General features: G+C 30.4%; 1 protein-coding gene across 1 annotated transcript in view; it reads right to left on the reverse strand.

The window, feature by feature from the left end:
• Window positions 1-874: 874 nt before the first annotated feature.
• GV1 overlaps window positions 875-22149 on the reverse strand; it is a 28429-nt gene continuing 7154 nt past the window's right edge. The window contains exons 2-5 of the mRNA XM_068774459.1: window positions 6189-6251; window positions 4162-4340; window positions 2657-3041; window positions 875-2498 (exon numbers count right to left, since the gene is read on the reverse strand). Of these exons, the coding sequence (XP_068630560.1) occupies window positions 2445-2498; window positions 2657-3041; window positions 4162-4340; window positions 6189-6212 (642 nt within the window). The 5' untranslated portion in view covers window positions 6213-6251 and the 3' untranslated portion in view covers window positions 875-2444. The remainder of the gene's footprint in view (window positions 2499-2656; window positions 3042-4161; window positions 4341-6188; window positions 6252-22149) is intronic.

Below are 22149 nucleotides of genomic sequence, written 5' to 3' on the forward strand. Positions count from 1 at the left end.
CAAAAATACAAGTGTTTTTGGAATGATCTTTATTTATCCTGTAATTAGTAAGTTGAATCATTTATTTCTGTTCGGTCAGTTAATATGTTACTTGGGCAAAGGTGGCAAGATGGCAAAACTGTACAGAACGCTTCTCCCTTACATACTGCTAATAAAGAAATAATGAAACCAATTGCATCATTAAAAGCAATTAACTGGAAAACATTTGGTTTTGTGCTTAATTTTATGCCATTCATAAACACTCATAAAGGGAGATGTCCAACCGATATTATTGTAATTCCATGGGAAATAATGATGAAGATAATGATCATTAAAAACCATTTATGTTAGATATTATATAACTTAAAATGATAAAGACGGAATTCCTAAGCACTTCTAGAATTCACCGCTTGAATGCCAGCTCCATCGCATAGTGGAGAGAAGAGACTGGTGTAGTACTCGAGGCTGTCGACCCGCGCAGCAGGTTTAAGGAAGCGACCTTGCAATAAATTAGCGTCCACCTTCACCAACCAGACTCTACCTATCTCTACCGAAATTTTTATCTATAATTACATAATTATGTAAGTGTGATTAATTGAGTTTGGAAAAAAATGTTTGTATTAATTTATTACATTAGGATAATCAATTTTATTTTATTGGGCTAACGTTGTTTCCTTTTGCTAAGGATAGAGAGAGAAGTTTTCTTCTCATTAATAGCCTAAGTAATATTCCAAAACAATTAGGCTGGTATTTAAACATATACATATATATAAATATATATATATATATATTATCATACACTTTAATTTTTAAGTAGAGAAATAAATAAATTAATGTCATCGTCACTGATAAGTTTGATGAAATTAAAACAAACCTTTATTGTTATCATTTATTTTACATATTTACAAAAATTACAAACAAGAGTTATATTAATAATAAACAAATCAAAAAGAAATGGAAAATAATAATAAAATCGAAGTAATCATTTCGTGTCATGACGTTGCTTTCGAAAAAAGAGAACAATTAAATAATACAAGTAAACTTTGCTTCACGAACTGGCAAACAACAAAAGAATCGGTAGTTACGCTTATCATCATAAAAACAAGTTTTTTTTTATTTATTTCCACAAAGGCATTCCCTGCTCGTCCATTTAGCAAACGACAAAATGATGATGCGTCTAATGACATAACAAAACTTTCAGGTACACAAAGGAACGGAACAATACAAATTATATAATAGCAATACTTTTTAATAAAAATCTACTTGTAAACAGTGATAGCTTTATGGCGTAATTCATATCGTCTTAACAGCAAAGTGGAACACGACAAAATATTCTAGATCTGTGTAGTCGACAATAACTAACTTACTCTAGAGGAGGTACAAAAACATATTGTTATAATTGAAACAATTGATGTTTTCAATAATTACATAAAATAAATAAAATTAGCAGACAACTTTGTTTTGTAATATTAGTTGTTTGATTTCTAATAATGTACAGATAGATATTGTAATAATATTGCTTTGAAATAAATAAATTGTTAACTTCTCCTGTCAGTTTTATTTACAAATCTTTAAAGGGAATCGTATAGCTATCAAGTCAGTAAAAGCTTTGAAGCTTTGATACCTATTTCCAATTACCCTTATAAAGTTATCATGCTGGAATATGTTACGTTAATTTATTTTTGCTATTGGAATGATATAGTATAATAACTTTTGATAGTAAAGCGTCTGCAGCGACAGATAGTAAACAATAATTAGTATGTAGTTATTCGAATTTCGAAAAGCCTTTTTACACTATGTAATCATTACGCTTATTATTTTTGTAACCTGTTTTCTATAAAATCTGTGAACTGTACATTTACCCTTTTTAATCTTGTACATCTGTAACCAATCACTCTGTACAAATGTATGGATTTATAAGACAAATAGATTAATTGCTCAACTGGTCATATCTATATCAAGGTAATAAGAGATGTTAAGTGCCGAGACCTATATCTGCAGCAGCAGGTGTCCGATACGCTCGAGATGTCATCATAATGACTGCTTGTATATGAAATTAATATCAACGTCAGTATCTAGCCCTCCAGTCACTAAAACTCGATCACGCGAATCAAAGTCTTGCTTATTGTATAAATACAACAAATCGTTTTACAGTTCATATTATACACGTGTTATGAAATTTTAATTCATATATTGTTAAAAATAATAATTAACAAAAAACATTTGAAATCTACTTTTTTGCATAGAAGAACAAAAATGATTTAAAAAGAAATGCAACATTATATTGTGTTTTGAGTATGATGGATGTAATTTTAATATCTGGCACTTTTATCTTATTCTATTAGTCTACGTAGTAACATCACAATATTTATAGTGTATCTCTATTCTTCATATTCTTATTAACGATATTATATAATAACTTTAAACTGTAATGTTTATATCAGCTATAACTTTTATGAAAATCGCTAATGTCTTGGTTGTACGTATGCTGGCCATTGATAAGTTGGTCTTGCTGTACCCTGTAAGTAAAACAGAACAATAATATTTATAAATAAAAAATCGAGTAGTTACATTTAGTCTGATGGATCACGACCATATAAATCTTGTCTTTTTCCTACTTTGTATGATAATAAGAGTCATAATATATTTTCAATCATTAATAGATTGTTGTACTCACCTCAGGCGCAATCCGTAAGTTTCTTTTCGCTGTATCCTTTTCATTTTGCCACTGGATATCGCTAGCAGCGTCTTTAGTTGAGTCAGTAATTTCATTAGTTTCAATTTCATTGTGTTTTGCGTCATCTTGTTTCTTCTTTTGTTCCACTTCGTGAATTTTATTTGTATATGTCGGCAAGAAATACCTGATACCCACACCTGGTAAGTTTTGGGAGCTCAATATTTGAGCTGGCGTGAAGAATGTTCGCACAGGTTGAGCTTTGATGGGTTGATTTGATAAATAAGAATTGACGAAACTCTGTGCGCTGTTAATAGGCTGAGGTGGATTTGGAGCCTTATATATAACCTCTGTATATCTGGGTTGGGGCCTGAAGAACGGTGGCCGCCTGAAACAATAAGTGTAGTTAATATAATCATAAAGTTTTGTTAATAAACTTAAAACGTCCTTACTATCGCGACCTTATACATTGCTAGGAGGCTTTCCAAAACCAGCTACGAGAATCGTCAATCGACACCACTTGCTACAACGCGATGGATCCACGATCCATGGAATATTTTTTATGGCTCCATGGCTCCTGCTATTGGGGGCCTCTTCCATATTTATTATTTATGGGACAGGGCATTACAATCTCATTAATAATAAATAATATCCTTCATTAAAATACTTATTTACTTTCACAATTAAACAATTTTTGCATACACACACAAGTTTCTGTTTTGTATATTTAAGTTTTATTTATTTCAGATTAGTGTTTTTTTATTACTTTAATTGGAATAGAATGTGGAGAAGTTGTCTCGACATCAAAAAAACATTATAATCAGATTTATCCCGTACAGCTAGACAATTCACTTACGTTAGGCTAAAATGTAAGTTGTGTATATAAGCTCTATCAAAATATACTATGTTACATGTTGTGGATCGAGATACTTGTGTAAATTACGTGAGAGATTCGAATTTGTATCTCACAAAGAACCCATGTGACGAGATAAATATTTAACGACTGCGTAAGGAGCCAGTAAAAGAATATAAACAAGTCAAAATAAAAAAAAAGTTTTCACTATGAACATTCAGTCCACTTTGAAAATTAATTGCAAAAAAATTACAGACAAATAAGAAGATATTTAAACAAATGAGAAGATATTTAAAAAAATATTTTAAAATTTAAAAAGTCGCTTTCGTCCATCCGCATCGTGTGATACGCAACATGCATTCTTGGTAAATTTACTTCACATAAGATATAATATAAAATTATGTATTTTTAATGAACGGCCGCTCAACCCCACTTGCGGGTGGAAAATTCGTTAGAATTGTTAGTTGACCTCTACTTAGTGAAAGGAAAAATTGAAGATAATTTCTAAATTTCTAAATTTTTTAATTGTAGCATACATTAATTGACAGCAAATAAGCTTTACATTCCCTCTTTATACCTATAACCAATCAACTCGTATAAACAAATATTAATACATTTAATTGTAAAAAGCTAAAAATCAGTAATGTCATATTACCATTGAGCATTGGGATCCGGTGAATCGTCGGTTCGCTCTTCCCAAACAGGTGCAGGTATCCTGTAAGGTTGCGGTGAAGGTAGAGGTTCAGGCGTCGGCGGCTCGATCGGCCCATCCTTGGTTCCGTACTTTACCATGATCCCTTGTACGCAGGTCATGTACACCAAGCAAGTCAGCAACTAACGAAACGAAATCGTGCAAGGTGAAATCAGTTTCCTGCCATTACTTCAATAACATCGACAATGTAATTCAGACTAGTATTTTCCTGCGACTTCTTAGCCTATGCGATTAGTTCATTAATTTTGCATAAAGGATGCGTAGATAAACGTACAAAAAAAGACTCAAGATATAAAAATAAACTCGTAACGCCAGGGTCTTCAAAAAGTTGACAAATCCTTCATGGGTCGGAGTGTAATATAAAAAAAGTTCCTCAATATATCCTACACCTTTATTTTCTTAGTTTTAAATACAAATTTGAAAGTATGTTATTAAATTAATGTTATTATAACATTCAAAAGTTTTTATTTGATTTTTATTTGATTTGGATTGTAGACTCATTTATATCGTAAATATTATAATGTATAAATAAAACACTTTTAAGTTTCATTTAAAAAGAGCAACTGTGGAGTTTCTGGCTATCTCCTGTCAGCAGATCAGCATTCTGAGCTAGTGATAGCTTACTCAAGGACCTATTAATCTAGCCATATCCTAACATTAAAAATAATTGACGATTCAAGTGCGTGTAAAAGCCGACCTGAATAAAATATTCAATAATATATTTCAATAATATTCAACAATATATTTTTGATATAAATTTAATTGAGTTATTATTGACTATCTATTCCTAATATTAACTGTTCTACGAAAATCTCTTATGCTTCGAACTGAACAGAAATTAACCACTGATGGCCACTACTGGACTTCAAATTAATAATATTTGTAATTGGTACGTACGTATGTAGTATATGTAAGCATATACATAAGTGTATTTAGGAGTCCGTACAACGCAATATTTATTTTTAGATGTAGAAGAATAATAACTTTTTTATGGCAACACGTAATGTCATATAACTTAAAGAACATAAAACTTTGAATTTAGTTGAATTTATGTGAGCTGTTAATAGATTCACTAAGTGTGAAAATTTAAAACAATCTACATCTTAATAGAGTCTTCGGGCTGTTGAGAATCTCACAACGTTAAATAATTAAAATTCAATCAGAAACAAAAATCTTCATCTTGCAACCTTGGTGCAATTACAACTTCGGTGAATCTTTCCCACGCAAATAACGATCTTTGTCTACAAGAAATATATTTCAAAAACGTAGAACCGGATTCTGTGCTAATTGAGGATTTTAAAATCACACGATAACAATCTTTTTTATCATACATCACTATCATCATCTGAATTCCCGATTAAGGATTATTATTTCCGAATATCTTCTAAGAAATAGTAGAGAACTGCGAGATTGATCTCATGGTTTGTATTGACGGGTCACTAAAATGTGCAATTCATAAGCCTCGGTCGCTTAAGCTTTATTGCGAGGTAATCCGAAATTTCTCATTACAGGTTTGGTAATGAAAACAAATAAGAAATGCTGAAAACGCTGCCATATTTTACAATCAAATAAATTAATTTAAAAGTATGTGACCCTTGATTAATTTCGTAGATAAAACAATAAAAAAGGAGCATAGATAAGAATAGTAAAATATTGTAACATTAAAGAGATAATTACACAAATAATAATGATACCACACGCCATTGTTTTTAAAAGTTGCACATTAATTTTGAAAACTTCTTGAATATCGTTTCATTTATATTAAACACTATACCAACAATTATCGGTGAATCTCGTCTAGTTTAAAAACGTATCTCACAACGTATCTCTAACTCTAACGTATCTCTAATTTATCGTGTTAAGGTGCTATGTGGCAACACGCAAAGAATATGTTAAGTTCAGGGTAATTTATGAATAAAATAATTATAAATCTGGTTCGCACATTAAATCAAGGAAAGAATTTTACGTACCTGCAACCTTATAGTTAGCTCCATATTTCGTTTCTTAGTAGTTTTACTTATTCACCTATGATTCTGTAACAAATTGAGATTATCATTATTTGAAATTTGTTATTAATAAGTATTTACAAAAAGAAGGGGAGTATATTATTAAGACTAAATATAACACGTGCAATTTAAAATTTTTCCGAGACTTTCACGTTAAAATTTTACTATTCATGTTTATTTTATTGTAATTAGTTGTAAACGTTGGATAAATTATAGTCAAAAAGGATATTTGATTTAATTATTGTCAATTTTCGATAACACTATATAACTCTAATAAATTTTAAAAATTAATATTTATAACTCTTTTAGAAATAAAAAACTAACTTATAAATAATAAGTTGATACAATCAAATTATAAAATGCTTATCTAAGAAAATGGAAAACTAATAAAAATGGTTTAAAATTTAAATTTAATTTAAAACTATTTTATTTAACCAGAAAAGATGGATCGTATTAAGGATTTTATGAATTGGAAATATTTTTTATTTCTGTTAAATCAGTGATAATTAAAAAAATACTCGATGTTGTCATTAATTTGTTAGTGCGTAATAAATATTAAAATTTAAATTTTCGTAAGACATTTCAAGAACGATCCAAGGCGAAGCTAGTAAATAGCTCCTTATACAGTTTAATGAATGAAGTAATTCGACAATACGCAATACATAGAATAACAATTTTCACTCCAATTATACTGCTTTCAAAAGAAATATTACGTGATGTATGAGGAAAGGTGAACTAGACAATCTTCGACACGCATCTGAGTTCACCTAATACAAAGAGGCTGACATTTCCACGGCTGATTTAGTTGATATTGTTACTTACATATAATACACAGCATGTAACAGTGAGTATAAAGCAGTTCGAATAATATATTTAGCGCGATTACAAACATGTGCCTACTGCCTAAAACGTGACTTCCAATTCTGATATATAAATTACTAATTACGAACAAAATAATACATTCACCTTACGTGTGAATTATTAATAAAAATATTTTTGAGGTATTAATATAACAAAATAATAATTTATTATTCAAAGAAAACAGTATTACTTAAATTTAAAAAGCTCCGATAGGTGAACTCTGTGCGGGTGGAGACGGATCTCACAATAACGGAAGCACTCAAAGAAACAGCTCATAGAGACCTGTGGAGGTAACTCGACGAAACTTGAAGCAATACTTTCCATGAAGGGAGCGATCTTTATCAATGAAGATAAACAACCAAGAAGAATTAGTTGCCTCTACAGTATTCGTATTGTCAAAGCTTATTAAAATCAACTTAAAGAACAACCAAAGATCCCAACAAACCAATTTTGAACTTTGGAAAAGAAAATAAGATTTTTGTACTATTTTTCTCGTAATTATTCCATTTATTTCTTCCTTGTCTTATCGAAAATATAAAAAAATACTACAGTTTGTCAATTTATTCTTGAGTTTTGCGCATAGTTATATTCAAAAACTTTGCATTTGATGAGTAACTTTTAATTTTGTAGATGACTTTTCACGTTAGCTGCTGGTGGTTTGGAATCGCAAGGTATAGTTAGTAATGTGTATTACTCTAATCCGGTTTGAGTGTATCGCAGCTACCCAAAGTCCCGGGCTAATAAGGCGCAGCATCTTATTTCTCAATGTAATGTGCACGAATGTGTTGTAGCTAAAGGTTTTGTATTGCAAAATCATGTGTAATACTCCCCTGTTATTAACGTTCCCTTGTAATAATATTAAGTGAACGGTATGTATAGATGATATGTTTCTCTAAGTAATAAATATAAATTTAATAAAACTTTAAACAAAACGTTAAAATGAAAGTTAATTTTCTACTCTGTAAAATTATATATAGCAGATTAATTAAGCTAACAATACTGTATATTTATCAGATGAACAGCGTATTTATTGAATATTCATATTAATTTAAATAAATACATCTGAAACACCCACATCTCGGTGCATACAAGTATTATCGTGACACAAATACATATATCCTTACACAACGCACCCAGAAGTATGTCAATACCAACATATAACAGGGCAATGTAATGTCCAGTAATAATGGAATCATAATTTAAACCAAGAACAGCAACGAAACAAGATACAGCCGCAATAAAGAATTGTGAAGACGTGTTCTTATATAGCAATTGCTGCAAATAATGTACAGTATACTTATGTAAGTTTCTTTTTATATTTTCCCATCTTTGCTTTGCGATTAATAAGAACGAATAATAATGTCGTGTTATATAATATCTAGAATAGAAGATCGGCAAACCGATCATTATATGGTTATTATTTTTATTTAAAAAAATTTATAAGAACGTTCACCTGAGGTTCGTTGACCTTACAGATGACATTACTAACCAAAACTTTGTGCTATAGAACGTATTTCACTTATATAACTTGCTAAATTCAATGGGAATCGAATGTTAATAAATTATATTTGCATGTTAATTCTTAGCAAAAATGCCTGACGTGGTTGCAATCATAAGTACGGATCCCTTGCATTCGTTATTATCATGTCATTTGTAATATGAGCTCTATTTATTCAAAATTAAGACGATAATTGAATTAGCTAGTATTCTATGTTTTTCAAAATACGTCCCGATTATTTATTTTGCGGAATTAAACCGTTTTATTTGCTCTCGAAAATTCTCAGCTAATAGATATTACTTAATGTATATAATATGCGTTTAGATTCTTCGATAATATAAAGCTAGTCAGATTATTTATAAAATAATTATGTACAAATGAATATATTAAAAAGTAATAAAATATCTTTTAACTATTATTTTTGCCATATATATTGCTTTTAATGCAATGCATCAATTTCATTTCTAACAAAATCGCTTATTTTATATAATTTAATGCGCATTTTAGCGAAGTGCATTCAGATGATATATGCATACCGATTGTATACGATTACATATTTGAATTGAATAATCTTGTGTTTTGAGGGCACGTGCTTTAACGAACAATTGCTGCATGTCATCGTTTTATTCGTCTAATTTATAATTATTGATTTAATTTCGAAATAAATATTTTTACAAGCTATTAAATTTTATAGTAATAAAATAGTTATCATCCTTAGTTATGTTGAGTTTTAATTTACTTTTTACTAACACTTATTGAATCTGTTCGTGTTTGCTTCCCAAACCAATAAAATGTTAATTTCATGTTTAGCATTTTCGAATAAAAATATGAAGTAAAATGTTTATTTTTAAAATAAATTTTTTGAGTAAATCAAATAAGATTTATGGTTTAAGTTAATTGAATTGATACAATTACGACAACTATTACGTTTCACATGACTACAATTAAATTGTAATTTTTTGAGTCGAATTAAAATTTTACAAACTCTCTTTTTTTGTTCTCTGATTATATTACAATTATGCTGATTTAAAGATTTTTTTTATTCAAAAATTTACCCCCCCCTGTATTTTTTACAGACAAGGTCTTTGTCTTATAGGGTAATAGAAATTATTTCTTTCTAGATATGCACATGGGAATTATTCTATTATTATTAGGAGCACTTGCATACATTCCATATAGTGGATGCCCACAGCTGGGCATAGATCTCCCCCATAGATCATCGCAATGACCGGTGTTGCACAGCCCGCATCCAGCGACTTCTCGCGACCTTGATTATGTCATCGGTCCACCTGTTCAGGGGTCAACCCATGCCGTATCTATCGGCTCGTGGGTGCCACTCGAGAACCTTTCAGTTTCAAAAGCCGTCGGCTGCATGAACAATATGCCCCTCACATTGCCACTTCAGACGAACAATTTTTCGAGTTACGTTGATTTAGTTTCTATCGCGAATCTTCCCATTTCTGATTCAATTTCGCAGCAAAACTCTTTAATCAGTATAAATATTCCTTTGGTTCTTCTAGAAGGAATCTAGTTGAAATCTTCACCGAACTGAAGTAATCACGAAGCCAGTTGTTGCTATAAAGACCATATCGACACATTTCAATACCGCGTTTTATCATTAATAAATTTGTAGAGCCCTTCTTTTTTAATATTTTCAATACTAAACTGTAAAAATACATTAGAATTGCACCAGAAGAAGATTCATTAATATGGGACGATTAAACGTTATAAGAATTAAAAATTCTGACGCTTATTAGGGTTTCTACAACATTCACAATTTTTTGATGTACAACAGAAAATATGTAAGTAAAAAATATTAGTTAATATCTAATAATTATACACATATACATACACCACATATAAAAAATAACTAAACAAAAGTAAAATTAATATTCAATTTTATCTAGCAAATTTATCGATATATCTTTTCCTAACTTGCATGGCGATGTACCAAAGGTGGCGAAACCAGACGACATAGCGTTGAGATCATTGTACATTCTGCACATTCTATGGAAGAATTTAGACCGGTGTTGACACGGACAGGGAGTAAATGAAAGGTTTCCTATTAACCTTTTTATTTACTATAAACGTTTGCGCAATTACCTTGCTTCAAAGTGATAAAAGATTAATTCTGAAGCGTACATGTTCTAGTTACTATTTCCATTTTGAGTATAAATTTCTCCATACCCGCAAGTGAATTCATCATAAACCACCGGTGCTTGTTATTCACTCTTACGTAATAAACCAGGAACGCACAGTTAACCTTATAAGGGACGATTGTGACATACTTTTTTGCTCGCAATTAGATCCTTAAGAGAAGCTGTATTTGAATATAAGGAAAATGTAGAATTTCAATTATTTACATTATCATCGCTTGTATGATAATAAACAAGCATACTATCTTTTTTGCGACGTTGCAATGATCTACATTAGTAAGGTCGTATAACCATCTTCGGCAGAATACTTTAAAGATGGACAAGTATTTTATGGAAATAAGTTCTAATGACACTGGCTTCTTTTTTTAATTATTATCTTGGCAAAAAGTCTACATTCGTACTAAATTCTAGCAAGAGTTTTGAATTTTTAATCTCAAAATGCATAAAATTTTTTTTATTTAAAGTTAACTTTTTAATTTTATTAAGGAAGAGTAATTTTAAAAATATTAGTACATTATAATATCAAGTCATTACAATTAAAAAGACTTATCCAACCGCCTCCGAACATTTATGTTCTATATTAGTTGCAAATTAATAACTCTTGCTATATTACTGTACGTATACGATGTAAAATTGTTGAACGTAGAAGCACGTACATGATTGAGTGTTCCTTGTAGTCGACGTTACAAAAAAGCAACAAAATACTAAAAGGAATTAACGCCTAATTTGAGCATTTTAGTATAATACCATTTAAACTTATTTTTTAAATTTATAATCTTATGCTTTACTTGTTATGTCTATTTCATATTACTACATTACTTCGTAGTATTTGTATAACGTACAATACCACGTGTAAAAAACATATAGATTAATTAATTATACTGTGGCAACATGAACTATTAAGCTATTTGTTTTTGCTAGAGCATTCCATTAATACAGCCATGTTGTATGTACATGTGGTAAAACGATTTGCCTTCCTAAAACAGACCTTATTCCTTAGCGATATCGTATGTAAACGCTACGTTACCGTTCACATAATTTAATAAATAAGTAAGGCGCGCTTGAGCGTGAGGAAGCGATGTAATTGGTGTGTCTCCTTGGCTCAGTGCCTTGACAATGTGTCAAATAACAAAGAGGTAGCATTAGTCAGAACTGGTAATGTAAATTCATCGCACCCACTCGATCGTACAACATTGTTGCCCAATAGATTAATAGCAGACAAGTACTGTGAGCTTACGTACAATGACCATATATTTTGTCACTAAAAACTTTCCAAATACTTAAGCATTTCGTACACTACAATTATACGTAGTTTTTCAAAAAGTCATTCGTAACTACCCACGGCAACGCGCATATCATTGTACATCGGTCACAGATATTTTTTTAAAACAACGCAATAACGCTCGATCAAAGAACTACCTTATCTCATTCTACACTACCCAAATCTAAGAAAGCTATAATACTTAAGACTCGACTTCATCGAATTAGTAAATCTTTTTAAGGACAATGTACACGCGTTTACAATACGATCTCAGATAAAATTCAGAAAACTCCTATTGTTAAATTAAAAAAAAACTGTCAAAGAACGTTCGGTGCTAAAAGTTGCTACACCGTTAATGACTATTTTCTTTCGAGGCTATTTCAATATTCAACTAAATATTAATTTTATATACTTTTAAATATAGTCCCGTTGAATAATTTTTAAATTGCTTTTCTTAGATTTGAGGCATTTATTATCCGGTAGAGTCATCTTGACGTCAATAAGAGACGCATTCATGATCCATTTCATGCTGAATAAAGAATTTTGAAATTTTAATTTGATTTGTTAGTATACATACATAAAATGATTTAATAAGTTTTATCATTTTTGACCAATTTTAAAATAAGAACATGGTACGTCATCTACCGCATTTCTCAAACAGAAATTATTTTTTTCACTAACTAATGGTGTTTCACAATTATAATCTTCAAGTTTGAGGTTACCTTGTGTTGAGGACATTTGGCCTAAACCTAAATCCACTAACAAAGTTCGATCGATGACTTCTACTAGAGCCTTGGCGAGGGCCGTTGCATTAATTATTCCATCGAATTGGAGAACCGGCAAGCTCTTTGCTCTCACGTTTCGATCAAAAGATTGACCGCAGAAACAGCATTTAAATATATAATTCATATTTACTGTTTGGTGGTAAGAAACGCGCCAGAACATTTTTAGTATTTGCAGATGCCGTGGGTTCGAGGCGGCAGGCAGCAAAGGACACTCAGGCAGCTAGATTATACAAAACCTACAACGGTTTTCCTGATTGTGTGGCCACCGAACTGTTAAATTGCTTAGGTGGATGCTGCAGCGAGTGACTAGGCTAAAAATTTATTATTTCGACCCAAGAGCGCCCGTCAGGTTTACTACAGCGGTTTCCGTAGAACTATCCTTTTTTTGACTCTATCTCTTAACTGTTACTTCTTGCTAAAAAGATCTGTCACCGATATTAATGCTAATGAAAATGAATGAGTTTAAGATCATTTGACATCAGGCTTAAACGGAATATTCTATACCGGTTTATAATTAACACGATAGAAACATAAACTAACTGACCATAATGTCTGACTTATGTCACAGTTCATGTTCGATAAATCATAGACAAATGTTTGTCAAACACAAATGTTTTAACTTCACTTCTATTACAAAAGCAGACTGTTGAACTTAATAAATTTTAGAACATATTTCTATCACGTCGTATCTATTTTAATTTTCTTGTTAAACTTAATTAAAAGCGGCCGAACACGTTTCAACTAGCGTATAATGTTAAATACTTTTATAAATTACGTAATTAAAATTAGACGTAATATAACGTAACATACAAGTTTTTAAGAGGAAGGGCCGGTACATATGTGCCTTTTCCCTGTCTAATTTTAACCTGACTCATATATCACAGTAACAACAATTTGACACATGATAATAGAAAACTAATTATGACATAATCGTTAGAACTGTAAAAAAATAGGTTTGGTTATTGTAATATTAGCGCAGTTGAATTAGTTATTTAATCATTTATTTAATTTACAATTGACAAATAACCACCGTATAATGCATTAGCAATATTAAGGAGAGAAAAACATTAAATTATTTAATTTAAGAAAATTTATTAGTATTCGCGAGTATTTGAATAATTGAATCAAAATTTAGCAAATGATACCGATTTCATAGGAAGCTTAGAAACTAAAGGTAGCAAACAAATACTTTTTATGTGACAGTAGTTCTGATTTTGATGAGAAATTGAAAATTGAAAATATTAAAATTTAAGTAGTTATTTACATTCAATTTTGAACTGTTGATTATTTCAGCAATATAAATAGAAAGCCACGAAAGGCCCGGAATGCTGATTAGCTAAAATGAGCCGGCCAAAAACTTAACAGTTTTCTTTATAATGATATTTAACATTTTTTTTTCAGTTTTTTCATTGTAATATCCACCTTCGTCATCATTTCATGACGTCCAATGCTGGACATAGGCTTCCCGGGCCGCTTGGAAGTGGCCTACATCCAGCATGTTCTCAGGTTGTGGTCGGATTAGTGGTCTCCACTCTAGCACCTTAAAGGCAACATCATTTATCGATTATTGAACTATAAAAATTACTCACTGAACATAAATACCTGTTTGACAATTTTGTTGAGTCTTTTACACAAGTTCTATGTTTTATGGCATTGTTTAAAAAAAAATTTAAACAATGCCATACAACTTTTTCTGCATAGTCGATTATTGCGTTCGCCACATAATTTATCTACATGACATCATAAATTTCATAGGACAAGGTTAACACGATAGGTAATTTTCAAATGACACATCACGCTAACGCTTTCATATAATGCAATATTTATTTTATGTTAGTTAGCTTTTAAAAGAACAGAACTTTTTGTATTGTACTCAACTTAAACAAGTTTTGCTCATATATTATTGATCTTAGCACTAGTTTTCAGATGAGCGATCGCTACGACACCATATACGAGTTTAGAATGAGATATTCCCAGAGAGAACCGCACATCCACAACATTCTATACAGAGTAAACGATCAGTCAGATCAGTTATCAGATCGCGTTTTCCAATATTAAAGAAAAAGAAAAAATACTGTACAAACTAAACGAGACGTATTTCCAACTAGAGGTGTAACTTAAGGGTTGTGCCGAACCTCTTCCGGCTAACTCCACGGTTTCCTCTGTCGCTTCTTGTCATACTACAGAAAACTATTCGCTACTACCGTGGTTTTAACGCGTTGGTCTTGTGCCTTGACAACTTAAGGTAAATTTAGAGCTTCCATATTTAAATTCTATCAATGTAACGAAACAGAATAAGTAATATGGGTTCTTAGACGAATGAAATTAATCGACAAAGCCACAGCGGGCAAAACAGATGGCCGATTGAGCTTTTGAGCCGATGGATACCGGCCGGATGTCTCTGTTAAGATGTCTGATTAGAAATCTTTGGGTGAGTCTAACGTCAGTTGTGAACGATTTACGAATAAAATTATAATAAAGATGAAAGTAAAATAGGCTTATATTGCATATTGACTACTTTATTTTCTACTATATTCCTACTTTAATGCACATCATAATATTAATCTGATTGATTATATCTATTTATTTCAATGAGTTAATACCTTTTTATTAAAAGTCTATGTAATGTACATTAAAAGTTATATGATTTTTGCCACTCTACCATGACCGACACGGGTTAATTTATTTAGTACTAAATACTCCGACTATGACCATTATAATATTCACAATCTACAGGTTAAAAAAAACCGGTAAATTTGAAATTTATTCAAAAAGTTTTGTTGTGTCGTGCTACAACAATTATTTTGTGTGCAGCAAAAAATAACTAAATAAGCGCTGTAGGATTATCTAGTCATTAACCACAAAAGAGGAGTACATATATGTAATTATTGATTTATTTATTGGTATATTCCTTATGCATAACTTTATAATTGCATTGTTATAAAACATAGCTGCTATCGTGAATTAATGCATTAGAATCGCGATTATATTAAAAAAATATTGTTTAAATACAGGATAATCGTAAGTTAAGAGCGAAAAAAAAATAGATTAGGTTTTCGCATAACTGTAAAGAGGTACAAAGTTAGTATAAATGGGTGGTTAAATTTATAATAAGTTCAGATAATAATGTTGTTAAAATTAAAACTAATGAAAAAAATCCCCTGTAACACTTTAGTTGTGTTTTAAAATTAACTTGACGTGGCTTTTTTAAATTTAAATTTTGGTTTAACGTTTCATCATCAAATTTATTTTCCGCAACAAACTAAAAAAACAGTTTGCTAACAAACTCTAATTTTTATTATCTCCTTTAATCAATGTTAATATAATGATGATCGTTATTTTTAGTTAGTTTACAGTTGCCTTATTTAATACCAATCCAATTATTCGTAATCAAAATCTAACAACATGTATTGAGAAAGGACCGTCAATTATTTTCATTAAAGTGTATATTGGAAATACTGAACACATTACGAGGAAGTATATTTTGGGTTATTCTCGAGGTCGGAATCATTCATCTATAAGCATTGACCGAGCGGTTGCAACAATTACAGTAAACATGGACGTCGTAAACATTAAATAGCGTTGTTATTGTAAATAACAACACAAAACAAAACAATTTAACGGATCAAAAATCGAAACGTGAATTTAATGTTTTATAGTTTATTATATGTCTGTCCCCGCCTGCCGATAATTTCGTTTGTCTTGTAGATAAACAAAAAAATTAAGCAACACTAAAACAATATTTAGATTGGTATCAAGTGAGGCAACTGTAAAATAACGTAAGTGTTTTGTAATATTGAGCATTATAAAATATGAAAGGCCAAAAAATGCTAGCGAGATTTTTTTTACTATTTACATTAAAATTTGATTAATATTTATATAAATCCTTATAGATATGATTTACTATCTTGTCGATATATTAATTAAAGTAATTGACATCTGACCCGTAAGTCTTTATGACTTTAACAGAGTGATTGGTCATAGGTAGAAAAGCTTTAAAGATGTGAATGTAGATATAGCTGATTTGTAAGCAAAAAAGCTGTAAAGCTTGAAAACCTATTGGTAAATTGTCAATCTGTACAAAGCGGTCATTCTAAAATTGTTGCACTATTTTTTATCAGTTCTTTTATCTGCAGCGACAGCTAGTAAACAATATTTAATATTGGAGTCTAGTAATTCGAATTTTGAAAACGCTTATTCTTTGTTTATTATCATAACGTTATTTATTTTCTCTAAACCATTGATTTTTTGATAAATTGTGTAACATCCATTAACAGGAAATAAGATATATCTTCAACCCTTTTAAGCCTTTACATGTATATATAACCAATAAATCTGGATAAAATATGTTCAAACACAATTTTACTTAGAAATAAAAAATAACCTTTAGCAACGTATCCGTTGCAATTAAACATACAACAAAAACAATACTATTATATGTGGTCGTATTCTTTATACGATTAGAACAATGTACTATGGTACCATTATCATCAAGAGTTCGCAATTAAATTTTTAACAAGCCATTGTTTCACTCGAGTATGTAATGCTGTAATAAGGGATGAGTATATAAAACCAGGAAATAGTCACTGGCCTTTAGCAAAATCATCCAAGCAATTACGAAATTAAAAAAAAATTAAAATTATGTAGTTAATTACGTATTTATTTAAGTAAATAAAAGTTCATTTATAAGCAAAAACAGGTTAACATTCTAACCTTGTTCATTTTGATATCGTAAATAAATAAGTAATATTAATTTTAAATTATCCTTTGTAAATGTTTGTTCCACGCTTAATTTATTTATATTCAATGTGAAACTTGCTAGACATATGAAGCTCTACATTCGTAAAATACCTATCTGACCAGAGAAACATATTTATTTTTGTTGCTAATTAATAATCATTTCGATATCTAAATTATTCTGCACCAGCGATATCACCGAATAAACCATTATTTTCGGAAAACTGATCAATGTACATAAACTATATAATATAATCTTTTTTTAAAAACATTCAGAAATCATAATCCACTTTTTCTAGCATATATGCGTCTTATGAAATTCTGATCTTGAATTCTATGCTTAGATAAACAAGGCTAATCTTAAGTTCATAAATATTTCGTTAAAAAAATTTGAATAATTAGCCCGCGTAAGTGTTACTTAGACCTTGTTTTTAGATATTGTTGGCTTCCCACGATTTAACAGAGCTAATATATAAATTTAAAATTACGTTTTTAAAGATGTCATTGGTTTCTAAAATTATGATTGCTGATTAAAACTATTGCGAGGACGCATCTGATAAAATGTAAAATAAATCCACTATCGCGCAACACAATGCGAACCGCTGCGAGTTCACGGTCAACCAGTTCTTGCATAACTGCCATTACAATGATGTTCAACATCTGAATTAAAAATTTAACTTACCACAAATGAACTACTTCATTTAATATATTTTATATCTCTAATCAAGTCATGTTTAATTATATTTATACGTTACTAATGTTTGGTGGTCATTTACCGGTTCCAGTTTAATCTTTATAAGAGATTTCCACCTACTTATTGGCCCTTCACAATTTTTGAGGAATCATGAGATTTTAAAATATGTAATTTGGTAGAAATATTTCTTTTATAGCTGTCAGCTATGAACAAATTAGACGAAATTCCTCCCATAAGAACGTTGAGTGGGCGTTGAACATTTACGAAAAATAATAGAAAAATAATACTTTACTAGAATATTTTTTGAGCCTTAAAAAATCCAAGAATGGATTTTAATTTTTCTTTGTGTATGTCATGCAAATCAGGCGAAAGACAACTAGTTTATTATAATAATACTAGAGTAATAAGTTTAAATAATAATGCACTTTTTCAATGATATAAAAAATTGTTGCACAACATTTAAATTTAATATAGATTCACAAATAATTAAAATACAAAAATACGATCGAAGGCGACTTACCTAATAGTTAATTAATCAAAGCGGCATGAAAAAAAAACACGAATTAAAGTTTCGTATTTGCATACAAATTTGAACTGGTTGATAATCAAATCTAAAGTTATCGATAACAAATCCCCTTACAGCTTTAAAATACCCCATGTATTACCACGATTATATCATTGAAATGCCCTTCTGACATTTTTTCACGTAATAAAGCATAAGAAGTACAGCGAATTATTTTACTCGCCCCAGTTTTTTTTAAAGATTATGTGACAATGATATGACATCATTAATATACTAAAAATATTACCGCAGACATTAGCAATCGTCATGATGGCATATATAAACGATTAGGCGTTTTGTCTTTCATATTACGTATTGACATATGTAAATTAGAGGTCTAAGAACAAAATTTTTGAAAGCAAGTTTGTTTAATTAGTTTTGTACAGTTTTCTCTTCGCATTTATTGAAATTCAAAAATTTTCTTTCCAACTTACGATAGATTACATCTGCCATTGACATTTAATTCAATCTACCAAGTGTTTGGATGATAATTGATCTAAGAAGATTTCAGATCCCAGAAGAACAGACAGAAGAAACTCAGTGAGACTGTATTTATTAAAAAAAAATTATGACATACATTGAAATACGGCGAATAAATATAAAGAAAATAGGCGAATATCGTTTCAAATGATTCTTTTTTTCATTTACAGTGTAGTAATTCTCGGCATATAATCGTTTTTTGACAATTTTGTTAAATCTAGTAGGCTTTTCGTTATACTTTCGTAAAGGAAAAAAGCGTTGTAATTATTGCCTACCGAAAGATTTATTTACTAAATTTGTACTATTATAAAAAAAAACTTGGAACATATTTTTATTTAAAATCAGACTGAATAAATTTTAAGCCGACAGCTATGAGTTACAAAAGGATTTAAGTAACATTAAGTAAACGTATTTGACTAAACAAATCAAAGCGAGATAGCCTATACTGCTTGCAGGGACAATTGTTTGTACTTAACCATACGAGACAAGGAATGAAAATCACATGCAGTACGTAATTGCATGCCGCCGGCGCATCGTCATGTTGGCTTATTAAAGCTAAAATATTTTACCACGATTTTAACATGACAGGCAAAGCTTTAGTAACACTCATGCTATATGCCAACTTTAAATTTATTTATCCATTATAAACCCGTAAAGGAAAAGTTAGTACAATTTCATTCCTTATGGTCAGGTGTTAATAGGATGATCATTACGAAATTCTATTCAGAATGTGTTTAACATTCGTGTTGAAATATTGCAAAGCTACGGTTGCCTGAACTAGCCGAACACGATTAAAATCATCCGAGCTATAACGCAGGTCGTCAAAGGTCCGTGAAGAGTTAATATTGTAATGAACGTGTGAACCGCAAATTAGAAACGGACGAATAAATTTAACGTCGTACTCAAACTTCGAGAAGTTTTTATAAATTCTATACATTTGAATATACATATACATAATGATGACCAGAATGGTAATTTAAATTAAACTTTTGAAATACAAAATTATACTCAAAAAAGCATTAGCGTTTTTAATATTAAAATGTTACAATATTAGCGTGGTTTGAACACAGTTAATTTATTGTTAAATTGCGATAAATAAATTGCTGCTAAATACTTGTAAAAGTCCAATTAAGATACTTTTATAAAGATTCCTCACTATACAAACTTATTGCACACAATAGATTTACAATGAATATGGTAACGTTTGAGGTAAAACTAAACTGTAAACAAACTAAAAATACACAGTAGTAGAGTACACAGTTACCAAACGCAGCCACCCGGTGTAAGTCGATATATATTTTAAAAGAAATTTGATTAAGTCATTGTGGTAATGTTCATGAAAAGCTACGTGTGTGTGCTCGTAAAATATTTTGTTCAAAAAAGAGACCGTAATTTTTTTTGGAGAGATAAAAAAATACAAATGATTAGGCGCCTTGCGGCTTTGCAATAATAGATTTATATTCAAAGCATACATAGCAAGGCACGTGTCGTCTTACATTAGCATATAATGGTACTCGAAGCTATCAATGCGCAACGAAAGAAATGGAACAAAACATTACATGGCGCTGATTGAGTAATCCCTTTTAAATCTGTTTTGAATGACAGAAACAAAGTTTCAAAAACAAGTATTTTTAATGACTTACTGATCACTACTATCCGTATTCCATAGCACCAGATTTATTAAGAAATGCATACATATTTAGTTTATTAATTTCTTTAGCGAAATACCAAATAATAAAACATGTGGCTATAAAGACTTATGATGTAAATTATCATCATCAACCTTAGCAGTGGACGACTGCTGGACACAGATCTCTCCCACAGATTTTCAATAAACTGGTTGCCACCAGCCCAAATACAGCGTGCTTTTTCCACCTTGTGGGACGACGTCTTACTCTGTGCTTGCCAGTCCGTGGTTCGCGTTTAGTCATTCCAGAACCCTAAGGGTGCAACTGTCCTGCGCGGCGTGTGGCGTGGCCACAGACATTTATTTGTTAAACTGTAATTTTCTCATTCCTGATTCGATCTCGTAGAGAAATCTCGAAAATAGCTTTCACCATGACTTGTTTAGCCATTGTGAAGCCCTTGCTAAAGAAGTCTGAAGTTTTGCAAAAAAAGTTTTTAAAAAGACCACTTTTCAGTGACTCGCTTGAATAGATAAAATCCAAAAAGTAATTTAATTGTCAGAGGAATAAACGAACTCTGTTAACTTGTTAACCTGTCATGTTGTTAAAATAGCAGATAAATAACAAATTACATTCGTGATAGAAATTTTGCACGATTCACTACGCTAAAATGAATTCTTGTAATTTATCTTTAACGTTGCATAGCTTCATGGATAATACTATTTGAAATGTAAAATTTATTGGACATAATTAAGTTAAATGACAACAACATAGCTTCACTTACAGCATGCACTTACGGAATTAATTAATAGAAATAAGAACTTAATTGAGGAAGTAACGTCCAATTACCGAATTTAGCGGATTTATTCGGAAGAAAAATGTGCGACCTTAGTTCACACATGGTATTTATATGATTGGACTATTAATCATGATCTTTATAACTTTTGAACAATAATGAGGTATAAATTTTATCTGAAAAGATTGTAATTTATTTTGATGGCTTGACACAGTTAATTAGATTACGAAAATAACTTTTATTTCGATGAAGTATCTGTATGTCTACGGATATTTCTAAACTGTAAGGAAAAATTGTACAGATATTATTACTACATCAAGTAACACAGATGAAATATCTTGTTCTAACTTTACAAAGAGCAACCTCTTAAAACAGAATACCAGATAATACATCAAAACTATAACAATACACTAAATAAGTAACCAAAGAATTACAGTGAGCACGATTACAAAACCTCAAAGACATTTTGT

Source organism: Battus philenor, unplaced genomic scaffold (genome assembly GCF_028537555.1).
Source record: "Battus philenor isolate CCGP_79_NKW_IND1 unplaced genomic scaffold, ilBatPhil1.0.hap1 SCAF_7, whole genome shotgun sequence".
Taxonomy (NCBI): Eukaryota; Metazoa; Arthropoda; class Insecta; order Lepidoptera; family Papilionidae; genus Battus; species Battus philenor.